This window comes from Dasypus novemcinctus, chromosome X (assembly GCF_030445035.2).
Source record: "Dasypus novemcinctus isolate mDasNov1 chromosome X, mDasNov1.1.hap2, whole genome shotgun sequence".
NCBI lineage: Eukaryota > Metazoa > Chordata > Mammalia > Cingulata > Dasypodidae > Dasypus > Dasypus novemcinctus.
The window spans coordinates 179597392-179609844 of record NC_080704.1 but is presented as its reverse complement, the minus strand read 5'-3'; the positions used below and the strand labels follow the sequence as shown (position 1 = coordinate 179609844).

Genomic DNA, 12453 nt, shown 5'->3' with positions numbered 1-12453 from the left:
CCTCCCTCCTCGCCTGCCGCCCTCCTGGCCCTGCCTGGTGGCGTCCGCGCCCCGGGGGCAGCGGCTGCCTTTGACTGCTCCTGCAGGTCCAGATTTTGGGAGCAGCCCAGGGACCATTTTGTTCCGTCTTGTTTGGTTTCAGGAACGGGACCTCAGCCGCGTGGTGAAGAGGAGCGGAGGCAGGTGCGGGGACAGGTGGGCGCTTCCAGGCGGGCACCTAGGAGACGCTGGCGAGAGCGCCTGGGCCGGGGAGGGGAGGGAGGGGTGGGCTGAGCACAGCCTGTTTACCAGCGGCTGTGTGATGGCGGCCTGGGGGCCGTTGTCATGCGAGCAAATGGCTTGGCTGCTGCAGAAAAGTGCTCTCTGTGGGACCCAATGGTTGCCCAGAAATCAAGGCTGGGGGTGCAGGCGCCCAAGCACCGGGCCCCCTGAGAGGGGCCCGGGTTCCATGCGGGGGGCCAGATGGGGTGGGCCCCGGGGGGGGGGGAGCGACACCACCCGGGTGCGGGTGCGGGGAGGGCAGGGGGGACTGAGGGAGCAAGGAGGAGGGAGCCCTGAGCCTCTGGCAGACGGGCTCCAGCCCCGCTGCTGAGCGGCCTGGGGACCCTGGGCCAGGCTCGGGCTCTCTCCGGGCACAGCGTCCCCAGTTCAGACCGAGGAGGGTGCCCGGCAGGTGTGGGGCTGCCCCAGGCTCCCACCTTCCCATGACCTCTCCCCAAAGCCGCGCTTGCCTGGAAAGCAGCCAAGAACCATGGACCCAGATAAAGGGGTCTTCACAGGTGCTGACACCCTCAGCAGAGAGGGCCTCCTGTCCCTTCCACCGTGCCCGGGGGTGGTCTCTGGTGGCAGAGCTGGGGGTCTTTGGGAAGCGCAGGAGGGGCCGGGAGGGCCTGGGTAGGGAATGAGATAGCCACCAGGGGAGAGAAGGGGGCGCCCGGCTGGCAGCCCCAGGCACGTGCCCTCAGGGGGCCTCGGGATTCTGGCTGGGAAGGGGGCACGACGCGGGCCCAGGGGCAGAGGAGAAAGACGACGGGGGCCGGAGCGCCCAGTCCCCGACCTGCGACTTCCATTAGGGGCAGGCAGGTGTGCCTGGCTGCCTGGGAGACGGAGGCCAGACAAAAATAGTTGGCTTCCCGCTTCAAGCCCCCATCTCGAGCCCCCTACGTTTTATTCCCCAGCCCCCAACAGGGCGAGGCCAGGCCTTGCTAACCTAGAAAAGTCGCGGGGGGCTGAGGAGGGCCCGATTTCCTGAGGCAGAGCAGGCCTGCACCTCGAAGCCCCCCACGCGGCGGTGCCACCTGGGGTGGAAGGCAGCACTATTCCCTCCAAACGTTCCTCCCCCGACTTTTCGGCCCTGAGTCACTAAAGTGTGGAATGGTGCTGGTGGTAGGGATTGGTTATACAACCTTTCTAGAAACTTCTCCGAGAGTCAGCTCACCGAGCCTTCGCCAGGAGCTGACCCAGTGTCCAGGCTACGGGCATGGTTGCCATAATTCCCCACCCCAAACAGAAGGCCCCCAGGGGTGGGGGCAGAAGACAGGCCCATCTCTTCTTTGTTTGTTTTTGGTTTTCGCTTTGTTTTGGTTTTTTGCCCCCATCTCTTTTTGGTCTCTGTGTATTTTCACGTTTCAACAGATACAATGGACCTATGGCTGTATGGCACAGCTTTTGCCACAGGCTGATGTGCGTGCAAAGGTCCCTTAACTTCAGAACAATGGTCAGAAAATGGCCAAGTCCGGCGCAGGGGGTCCACACACATTGTTTCGTCTGCCTGCCAGTTTGGGCCCGTTTGGGCAGGTGGAAGCTGCAGCCCTAAGAAGCTGGGCCCGCGGTGCCCTAATGACAAAGGGGAGGAGCAGGGCCAGGCCCGGGGCCCAGGGCACACTGGGCCTGCCTGGCGGATGCGCCTCTCACCTGGGCACCCTCTGAGTGGGTGCAGTCCAGATAGAGCCCGCAAAGGCCCAGGGGCCACAGTGGCAGGGGCCGGTGTCCTCCCCCTGAGGGGCAAAGACGGGTGGGTGGGGAGGGGAACAGGCAGGGCAGGATCCCGGGGTGGTGGCAGCACGGCTGCTTCCCAGCTGGCACATCATGGCTTGAAAGCGCAGCGAGGCTAGAGGGCCCTTGGACACCATGGCCTCCCTGCCATGTACAGACAGGGAAACTGAGGCCCAGAGGCACAGCTGCAGCCCTCCTCTCTTTGCCTGGGGAACCCCCTGCCCCAAGGGGGCCCTTGAGGCCGCCACCTCATGCAGCTTCTCAGCATTCCCTGGCTCCCTCATCTCAGGAGCCCCCTAAAGGCTGCCATCCTGCCCGGGGCTCCCCTCTGCCCCCCTGCCTCCCCCCCACCCCCCCCACAGCAGTGAGGAGCGGCCCTGCAGTGGGTCTTCTGTACTTGGCCAAGGCTCCAAGGCCTCCCTGCTCAGCCAGCCAGAGGCCCGAGCTGGGTTCCTAGACTTGGATGGCGGTCGCACCCTGCCACCACATCACTGAGTGACCACGGCGTAGGCACTGCCTCAGTTTCCCTAGCCGGAGCTTGAGAGCCCTTGCCTCTGACTTCCAGAATTGGTGTAAGGAAAAGATGGGGAGGCTTTTCGCCTTTGGTGTCGAGGAAAGCAGCCCGGCCGCGGGTCCCCTCTCCCCAAGCGGCCCGGCTCCACCACCCCCCCCACACACGGGTGCTCTGGCCTCAAAGAGGCCCAAAGGCGCCGTTGGTGCGATGGGAGTGTGAGCCGGGGCTCCCTGGGCAGGTTCCATCACTACTGGCCTGTCTCACGTGCAGGGGAACCCTCCTGGGTGCCAGTGTAGCCTCTGCGGGGCTAGGTCAGGGCCCGCCCCCGCCCCGCACCCCAAGCTCGGCCCCGCGCGCCGGGTCTGCCGGGGGCGGGGTGGCAGGGCTGTCCCGGAGAGGGAGCAGCGGAGCGCAGGTGGGAAGGAGCCGGGCGCGGGGCGGGAGGGGGCGTGGGAGGCGGAGGGAGAGCCGGGCAGGCCGCGCCCCTCCCCGCACCCTCCCCGCGCGCCGCCGGCGACAGGGCCCCTCCTGGGCAGGGGGAGGAGAAGACGGCGGCGGCAGGGAGGAGGCGGCGGCGGCGGCGGCGGAGGAGGCGGCGGCGGCGGCGGCGGCGGCGGCGGCGGCGGCGGCGGCGGCGGCGGCGGCGGCGGGATTCGGAGTTTCCCTCCGCAGCGGCCGCGGCGGCTCCTCCTCGGCTCCAGGCGAGGCCGCCGCCCGGGGCTCCGGTCGCGCTCGGCTGCGGCGGCGGCGGAGCTTCCCGCCGCCCGGGCTTCGGAAACTTCCCGGCCGCCACGCGCGGAGCGGGCCCCGGGAGCCCAGCGGAGCAGAGGTGAGCGCAGCACGCGGCGCCCGGGCCCCCAACCGCCCCCACCTCCCCAGCCCCCACCCCCACCCGGCCCGCCGCCCCCCGACGTGCGCTCCTCCAGCCGGCCCCCCGCAGCCCTGCCAGCGCGCACCCCACGGGGCCGACGCGCGCTCCCCGGAGAGGCGCACGCGGTTCTGTCACTGCACACTCCCGCGCCCCCGCAACCCGCTCAGGCACCCCACGTACGCCCCGCAAGCGCCTGCCACTTCCACCCTCTCCACGCGCGCACGCGGGCATGAAGCACGCGCCGCGTCCCCCAGTCCCTGCAGCGCACACACCAGCAGCCCCTGGCCCGCCCACTGTCCCCAACTCGTGCCAAGACACCCCCCAGACCCTGGCACGCCTCAGTGCACACCCAGGCCCACGCCCACTCCCACCACCTCCCTTCGCTATCTGCACGAGCGGGGATGCTCCCGCCGTGCCCCCCCCCCCCCACCTCAAACGCCCCATCTGCTCATTTCAGACACCCCGCCCACGTTGCCAGCCCAGAGACACTGCATTTCCCCCACCCCCAAGCCAAGCTCCCACACAAACCCACCCCCACCTCCTGCAGTCCAGCCCGACACCGCACCCCAACGCGGGACTCTCCCTGCTCCCCGCAGTCAGGCACGCACGCCCCAGGCACACACCTACGCTTCCCAGAGACACTCTCGTGCACCCCAAAACATGCCCGCACACCTGCTGATTGCACAGCCTCCGCCGCCCCGCCCCCATCGCGAAGAGCCCCCAGCATCCCCCACCCCCTCCCCGAGTCCCTCCCACCACTCCCCCCCCCCCCCAACACCTGGCACAGCAGTCCTAGCGGCTGCAGCATTTGGTGGCGTCCCTGCCAGCCTCCTCTGGCTCTCATTGGGCCGCGGCTCGCAGCCCGGGGCCCTCCAGGTGCCTACCTAGACCGACCTCGGGACTCCCCAGCGACTGGCTCGGCCTCTTGCCTAAGAGTGCAGAAGGCGTTTGGGACCCAAGGTAGGGTACCTAGGTGGGCGCGTGGAGGGGGCCCGGAGCGGAGGCCGAGAGAGGCCGGGACTGAAATGGACCAAAGTGGCGCTGACTGCCCGCCCCGCACGTAGTAGGCTGCTTCCACCAAGGCTGGAGTGCGCGTCCACCACTTGTGTGCCCGTGTGCCTGTGGGCTGGGGGGGAGGGCTGTGTGTGCACGTGTGCTTGTGCGTGTCGGGGTGGGGGGCAGGGGAACCAGCAAGAGCTGCACCCCCCTGGGCTCCTTCGTGCAACAATTGGTTTCGTTCACTCCTGCCTTCTTTGTCAACGAGCATTTCTTCCGCGAGCGCCGGGCGTGTGCCGGCCCCGCGCTGGGGACTGGGGACTGGGGCCAACCCCGGGCCAGGCACGCACCCGCTCCTGCCTTGGAGGAACTCCCAGTCCCGCGAGGAGCCAGACCAGGAACCCCAGAAAGCAAGCTCCAGCAGAAAGTGGATCTGGTGGAAAAGAGACTGTGTTTGGCAGGAACGCTGTCGCTGGGAGTTGTGCTCCTGGCCATGTGACCCGGCCGCGACAGCCGAAATCCTGCCCCTCGGCCCGGGGGAGCGGTGCATTTCGGGGGCTGGGGGGCGGCGCCGCTCTCCGGAGACTCCGGGGACCAGAGAGCGCACGCGGCGCGCGCGCGGGGCCTGCGGGTGGTGGCGCCGCTGCGGCCTCCAGGGGGCGCCGGGCGGGCCGGGCGGAGACCGGGGACTCCGGACCCGCCTCGCCCGCTCCAGGACGCCGGGGAGGGCGGAGGCGGCGGGCGCAGCGCCCACCCTGCGGCGAGCGGCGAGCGCGCAGCCCGCGGCCTGGCTCCGCGTGCCCGAGCGGGCCTGGCGGGGCTCCCCCGGCCCGAGCCCGCCCGGGGAGCGTTCGCGGGGCGGGGCCGGCGCCCTGAGCCGGCGCTGCAGGGGGCCGGGTGGGGGGAGGGCCCGGCGAGAGTCGGGGGAGGGGGGCTTGGCGGCGCTCGGCCCTGCAGTGCGGAGGCGGCAACAGGTTCCCGTTGGTCCTGCTGCTGGTGCGGCGGGCGCTGCTGGCGCCGGGCACCGAGCGCTCCATTTCGAGATCGATTCCCCCCACCCCAGCCCACCCCGCTCTCGACTGCTTCCTCCCGGGCCTCTTGGGCCGCGGGCTCGCCAGCGGGGGTCTGGGACGAGGGGCACGGGAGCCGCTCTGGGAGGTTTTGGGAGACATGGGCCCGGCCCTAAGGGGTGGGGGTAGGGGGGGTTCTGGAGCCTAGGCGTCCTTTCCTTCACCCACTCGGAGGTTGCCTCCTCCCTGGGGAGCACCCCTTGGCATCTCCCACAGGTTGGGCCCCTCCCTCCAAACACATTCAGCCCCGTAGCAGGGCTGCTCTGGCCCTATGTGTCTCCAGCACCCTGCTGGCCCCAGCCCGATGCCCCCCCATACTGCTCCCCATGCAGCTGAGCTCCAGCCCCAGGCACCCAAGAGCTGGATGTGGGCGACCCTCGGCCCCTACCCAGCTTCCAAGGCCGCCTGCCTGCCCGCCCCCTCCCAAGGTCATGCACACAGCCGCAGCAGGTCTGGCAGGAGCCCCTGGGATGGGCATCCATGCCCAAATGGCAAAGGTTGCCCACCTTTGCCTCCTTGGAGCTAGGTTGAAAGATAGGAGGAAGCACCCTGAGGCAGGGGGCAGTGGGCCACCCAATCTGCAGGCTCCTGGGAATGGCAGCCTCAGGGAACTGAGTCAGGGCCTGGAGGCCCCCTGGGGCAGCCAGGTCACCTAGGGGTGGCCCAGCTTTCTGTACCCTGCTCTCTTCCACCTAGCATTACCTCACCAGCATTTTCTCTTCTCGTCCCATGGTTGGTGACAACGGTCTCTTCCACTGACACAGGAGCTGAACTTAACCTAAATGTTTACTTATGGCTCTGGATACAAACTGCCAAATTAATTTCCAAAAGGGCTTTACCAATCCATGGTCCTACCAGCAGCACAGCAGCATGCCAATCTCACAGCACCCTTGCCAGCACCGGATGTTCTCATTTTAAAGAGTTCACTGATGTGTTAGGTGGGAAGTGGTCCCTTGTTCTTTGGTTTGGGTGGTTTGGTTTGGTTTTGCTACCTTATTATTGTTTTATTATTCTTCCTTGTGAGAGGTCAGACGTTTCCCCCAAATACTTCTTAGCCAGTTGCATTCCCCTCTTCACGCCAGGTCGTCATGCCCCTTGCTCATCTATCAGTCGGGGTCTCCACCTGTTTATTAACTCTGCAGATGTCTGTTTTGTGTGCTGCACATTTTCCTCCAACACTGCTATTTGCCCTTCATGGATTTTCAGCCGAGAAAGGGGCACAGCCAGCTGGGCTGTTTAGAAGGGAGCCCCATCGCGCCACTTGTTCCATTGTCTCGGCCTTTATCACCTCCCAAAGCTATGTCCTGGCCTTGTTGTTTACCGCCTCGTGCCATCTTAAGCAGGTGCCAGGTGGGTCCTGGTTTACCGCCCTGTGACATGGACAGTATGGGGGCGCCTGGGCTTTGCTAAATGAACAGGTGGGTTCTGGGGCCTGGCGGGGGGCAGACTGAGGCGGCCAGACCTGGAGGCAGGCAGGCAGCTTTCGAAGCTGGAGTGGAAGCTGGAGTGGTGACGTGGCCAAGGGCTGGGGAAATCAAGCAGGCGACAGAGGGCTCCAAGAGGAAAATTCCCAGAGAATCGCCTTCCCTCCGGATAGATTCCCTGGGGGAGCTGAGGGGCTCAAGGGAGAAGGCAGAGTGAGGAACCAGGGGTGAGTGGCAGGTTCCTGGGGACAGATGCTGGCAGAGAAGGTGGAGGGGACCAGGGGGAGATCAGGAATGTGATAAAGCAAAGGGGATGTTTGGAGCTGGGAGCTCAGGGTTCCGGGGTGCATTTGGGCCAGCCTGCTCCAGTGAAACCGTTTAGGGGTGCCTCTGCCTGCCTAGCCCTGCAGCCAGCCTGGGACAGAGGGGCTGGCTGGAAGCCAGCAGTGCGATTCTGGTCCGCGTGCTGCCACCCCTCCACAAGTTTGGTGGCATCCCACCAAGGGCCCATTAGGCAGATGGAGCCAGAAGGCCCAGGGTCCAGGGTCCATGGTCACCCAGTGAGTTGAGTGGGAGGCAGCCTGTGGGGCAGGGGCACTGCGCTCTGGTTCCCACCCCCTCCGCCTGCCTCCGGGGGCCGTGCTGGCGCCAGTCAGAGGAGCTGCCGTTGATCCCCGGCTGGGCCCCTGACCTGCCCTTGGCCTCTGCCCTGGTCCCGTCCCTCCTGGGTGGAAGCCCCAGCCCTGCGCGCCACTGGCAGGGCCCACCCGGCTGCTTTCGCTGGAACCGGTTGGCTCGCCGCCCCCCCCCCCCCCCCAGCCCTCCCCTGCCCGCCTCCAGGCCCCGCCCCGGCCCGCCCCCCTCTGCAAGGCAACTCCACGTCCAAAGGAAGCGGCTTCCAGCCGAGGAGCTGAGTCCGGGTGCCAGGAAGCGGCCCGCGCGGGAGCGGCGCGGGGCTCGGCTTCCACGTGCGCGCCTCCGCAGCCTCCCGGTCCCCTTCCTGGCGGCGGGACCTGGGGATTCCCTGCCCGGGGACGGCGCCCCGCGTCCCTCCGTGGCCAGGATGTCCGCGTTCGGCCACCAGCTGCCGGATGGCGCTCCAGGTCTCTCTCCTTTTGTTCTGTCCTCCCGCTGGGTACCGGGACCGGGTCAGCTCCGCGAGGGCCCGCCGGGGCCCGTGCCCTCGGCGCCACCTCTAAGCCTGAGGCCCGCCTGGCTGTGGGGGAGACCTCGGCCTTGAACTCCCCCCACAGGCGCGCGGCGCCCAACTCGAACTTAAGGAGTGATCGCGGGCAGGCGGAGCGAGAGACTCGGGAAGGGGGTATGAAGGGAGGTGACCAGTGGCCTTGGGGTGCCATTAGACGCCCAGAGTCTGCCTTTTCCGGGGGGCCCCTCACGCTTCCCTTACCAGGGGGCCAGGAGCAGCACCCGGCCCCGGAGTGGCTACCTCGGGCGCTTGGCCTGGGGCGCTCCGGGGTGCCTCACTGGGAGAGCGGGAGAAGAGGTGCAGGCGGTGTGAAGGGGTGTCCCTGCGGGGCGCGGGGCGCCCGCCTGCAGGAGACGGGGTTCGCTTGCTGCCTGGGCCCAGCGACCCCGTGGAGCACACTCCCCGCCCGCGCTCCCGGAGCGCCCTGGGCGCGGAGGACGCGGGCTCACGCCACGGGCTTTCCTCTCTCCACAGCACCCGCGACCCGACGTGCAGGGGATCGCGCGTCCATGGAGGGCCTGGGCCGCTCCTGCCTGTGGCTGCGCCGGGAGCTGTCGCCCCCGCGGCCGCGGCTGCTGCTCCTGGACTGCCGCAGCCGCGAGCTGTACGAGTCGGCGCGCATCGGCGGGGCGCTGAGCGTGGCGCTGCCCGCGCTCCTGCTGCGCCGCCTGCGGAGGGGGAGCCTGTCGGTGCGCGCGCTCCTGCCCGGGCCGCCGCTGCAGCAGCTGCCGCCCTCCCCGGTGCTCCTGTACGACCAGGGTGGGGGCCGGCGCCGGCGCGGAGAGGCCGAGGCCGAGGTCGAGGAGTGGGAGGCCGAGTCGGTGCTCGGCACCCTGCTCCAGAAGCTGCGGGAGGAAGGTTACCTGGCCTACTACCTGCAGGGTAGGTGTGCGGCGGCGGCGGCCCCTCCCTCGGAGGGGATTCATAATTAATTTGACCTTGGCGGGTCCCTCCTCATTTCATCTAAAGCGGAGGCAAAACTCCCAGCCAGTCTGCTGGGGGGAGTGGGCGGGGGGGGGGGGGGGGGGGGGCAGGCTGGAGGCGTCTTAACATGACCTTGGGCGAATTTTTCACACTCTGAAGCCCTGATTTCTGGGTCTGGAAAATGGGGAGAATTGGGCTGACCCGACCCAGCTCGTCTGATTCTTAAGAACAGAGCTACCAAGTGTGGTGACAGTCCCCTCACCTCCTCCCAGCTGCTCAGCGGTGGACAACAGAGCCAGTTCCCAGGTTGGGGAAGGGGGCGGGGGGAGGGAGCCAGAGGCCAAATTGCAGGGGCGGTGCGGGCCACAGCCTGAGTGGGGGGCTCTGGCTCCCCCACCATAGACATGGCAGGGCTGGGGTCCCGTGGGCCTGTACAGCCAGCTGTCCCCACTCCGCACCCCTGAGGAGGGTCGTGGGCTGTGGTCCACTGCTCTGTTCTGAAGGCACCAGGGTACATAAATACAGGAAGCGGTGGGCTGCCCACCCCCAGCCCCCGGCCCAGAGAAATAGTAGGTGAAGGGGAAGGAACTGTGCAGGTGGAATGTCAGCTCTCTCCCAAGCTCCCCAGCCTTGGGGTCCCACTTCATCCCAGGATGGTCTCGATGGGGAGACACCCTCACAGGGAGCTCACCTGCACCCCTGGGAGACACAGTCGAACGGCCCCTCCTCTTTAACTGATGGCTCCTGCCCTGCCCGAGGCCAGCAGTCCACCTAGGCACCGCTGAGCCCTCATGCCTGCCTCGGTTGGGCCCCAGGGGCTCTGTGTCCAGCTGCCGTGGACACTGTGGGTCCTCCTGCCCCACCTTGGGGACACCTGCCAACCCTCGCAGGTGTCTGGGTTGTGCGGGCTCGGCTGCTCGGTGGCCCAGATCGGCAGGACCCGCCCCTCTCTTTCCCCACAGGTGGCTTCAGCCGATTCCAGGCCGAGTGCCCCCACCTGTGTGAGACCAGCCTCCAGGGCCACAGCAGCACGCGGGCGGCCCAGGCACCTGGCCCCGCGCCCGTGCTGGGACTGGGCAGCCTGTGCCTGGGCCACGACTGCTGCGAGGCCGAGCCCGAGCGAGAGCCCATGAGCTGCGGCCCGGATTCGGAGGGCGCGACACCCCCGCCAGCGGGGCTGCTGCCGTCGTTCCCCGTCCAGATCCTGCCCAACCTGTACCTGGGCAGCGCCCGCGATTCGGCCAACTTGGAGAGCCTGGCCAGGCTGGGGATCCGCTACATCCTCAACGTCACCCCCAACCTCCCGAACCTCTTTGAGAAGAACGGCGACTTTCACTACAAGCAGATCCCCATCTCGGACCACTGGAGCCAGAACTTGTCCCAGTTCTTTCCCGAGGCCATCGCCTTCATCGGTGAGTGCACCCTACCCTGGCTGCCAACCCCGGCCTGCCCCGGGGAGGCTCAGCTGCCCTTCCCAGAGGGAGCGGGTGGCACCTTCCACGTGGGGCACCAAGGCCTGACCTAGCTGTGGCCACCCGGTCGGGGGGGGGGGCCCTCTGCAAGGCCCCCCCCCGCCTCACGCTGGCCCTCGGCTCTCCCCGCCGCCCTGTCCCCCTCCCCAGATGAGGCCTTGTCCCAGAACTGCGGGGTGCTCGTGCACTGCCTGGCGGGAGTCAGCCGCTCCGTGACGGTCACCGTGGCCTACCTCATGCAGAAGCTCCACCTGTCGCTCAGCGACGCCTACGACCTGGTGAAGAGGAAGAAGTCCAACGTCTCGCCCAACTTCAACTTCATGGGGCAGCTGCTGGACTTCGAGCGCAGCCTGAGGCTGGAGGAGCGGCGCGCCGGGGAGCAGGGCGCCGGGGGGCAGGGGTCGGCCGCCTCGGACGACCCGCCCTCCTTCTTCACCACCCCCGCCAGCGACGGGGCCCTCGAGCCAGACCCCACATAAGGCCCCCCCAGGAGGGTGGGGGGGCTGGCGGGCTGGGTCCCCACCCACCGCCTCCCCACCCGTGCTCCCACCCACCTCCTGCGGTGGGGGGGGGCCTGGCGGGAGTGGGCTCGGCTGAAAGCGGGGGGGGGGGGCCGTGGGGGGGGCTTGGGGGGCAAGCGCAATGCTTCATAGGGGGCAGGGGAGAGGCAGCAGCAGGGAGCCGGGCCCACGCCAAGGTTGTGCTGCCTCTGCCCCCAGGCCGGTCGGGGGGACTTGTCCTCCCCACTGGTGACATCAGCGGGAATCCTATTAAATGTGCCTATAGGCCGGGCTCGGTGGCCTGAGCCGCCGCCGATTTCGGGGGAACCACGCTCCCGAACCTGCCTCTTCTGCGACTGTTATTTTCCCTTTGGAGGGTGGGGGGTGGGGCTTCCCCTTCCCAACCACTGCCTGGCCCCTGGGCCCCGGGCCCCGACCCGCCCCGCTGGGCCCCAACTCGCCCTGCCAGCTCCCGGTCCTCTCCGGGTCCCCAGATGGCTGCTTTGCAGAGGGGTCCGTCTCCCAGGGGGTGGGGCCCAGAGGCGGGGTGGCCACCCGACGCCCAGGGGGACAGCCCTCTGGGTGGCTCCTGGCTGGGGCGGGCGCCAGCCTGGGAGCCGCTGGGCGGGCTCCCGGCCCCACATCTGGCGCCCTGACTGTTTATCCACTTGACATTTGAAAAGATGCTTTTTTCCCTCTTCCCCCAGATGTCTTGACGGGATCACTGGGGCTCTTTGTGACTGAGGGTGGCCAAACTGCCGCCGGGGGAGATGGGGTCTCAGAGGGAGGGCCGGGGGCGGGGCGAGGGCGCGAAGAAGGCCGCGGGTCCCTGCCGGGTGCTGTCGGCTTGGGGGCGGGGCGGGGGCCCGGCCGCGCACACACAGTCATTCATCGCTGCCCACACCCCTCGTGGGCGGGCGGGCGCAAGCGGGCGTGCGTGCGCGTGGCGGGCGCTCACACCCGCGGCGCGCACTAGCCGCTTGCACACCCGGAGCGCCGGCCGGCCGCAGCCCCGCAGCGGCGCCATCGTCGCCCCCTTCGACCTGGAGGAGGGGCTGGGCTTGTTGGTTTTTTTAATCCGCACCGTGGTTGCTTTCTTTCATTGTTCTCCCTGAATAAACGGTTTATTTAAGATACCGAGCCGAGAGCGAACTGCTTCCTGAGCGCCTTGGAGGGGTCTGGGGGAAGGTGGGGGGGCGTGGGGAGGGGCAGAAGGGTGGCAAGGGCTCAGACCTCGGGAAGGGCTGGAGGGAAGAACGGCCCGGGAGAACCCGGCTGCCATCCCAGGCTGGGGCCACCCTGGGCTGCGCGTATCCCTTCCTGGGTGGAGGGCACTGCTTGAGCCAAAAGGAACGTTTGCTCCGTGCGGGGCTGGGCGGGAGGCCTTGGCCAGGAGCTAAGTCAGGGAGGCGGGGCGCCTGAGTGCAGCGCCCCTCCTGGGCACCATCATTTCCTGTCTGGAGCTGGCCACTGTGGGCCC

At 68.2% G+C, this 12453-nt stretch overlaps 2 protein-coding genes across 2 annotated transcripts; one reads left to right on the top strand and one right to left on the bottom strand.

The window, feature by feature from the left end:
- Window positions 1-1910: 1910 nt before the first annotated feature.
- LOC139438025 (uncharacterized) lies at window positions 1911-6177 on the bottom strand. Its single transcript, XM_071212990.1, has 5 exons — window positions 6154-6177; window positions 5435-5558; window positions 4727-5327; window positions 3005-3451; window positions 1911-2139 (listed from the first exon to the last, which is right to left on the bottom strand). Exons 1-5 carry the CDS (start codon window positions 6175-6177, stop codon window positions 1911-1913), a joined length of 1425 nt encoding a protein of 474 aa, XP_071069091.1.
- Window positions 6178-7788: 1611 nt separating this feature from the next.
- DUSP9 (dual specificity phosphatase 9) lies at window positions 7789-12110 on the top strand. The gene is made up of 4 exons (XM_058292316.2): window positions 7789-7973; window positions 8552-8959; window positions 9964-10413; window positions 10624-12110. The coding sequence occupies exons 1-4, from the start codon at window positions 7934-7936 to the stop codon at window positions 10950-10952; spliced, it is 1227 nt and encodes a 408-aa protein (XP_058148299.1). The 5' UTR covers window positions 7789-7933; the 3' UTR covers window positions 10953-12110.
- The last annotated feature ends 343 nt before the right edge of the window (window positions 12111-12453 follow it).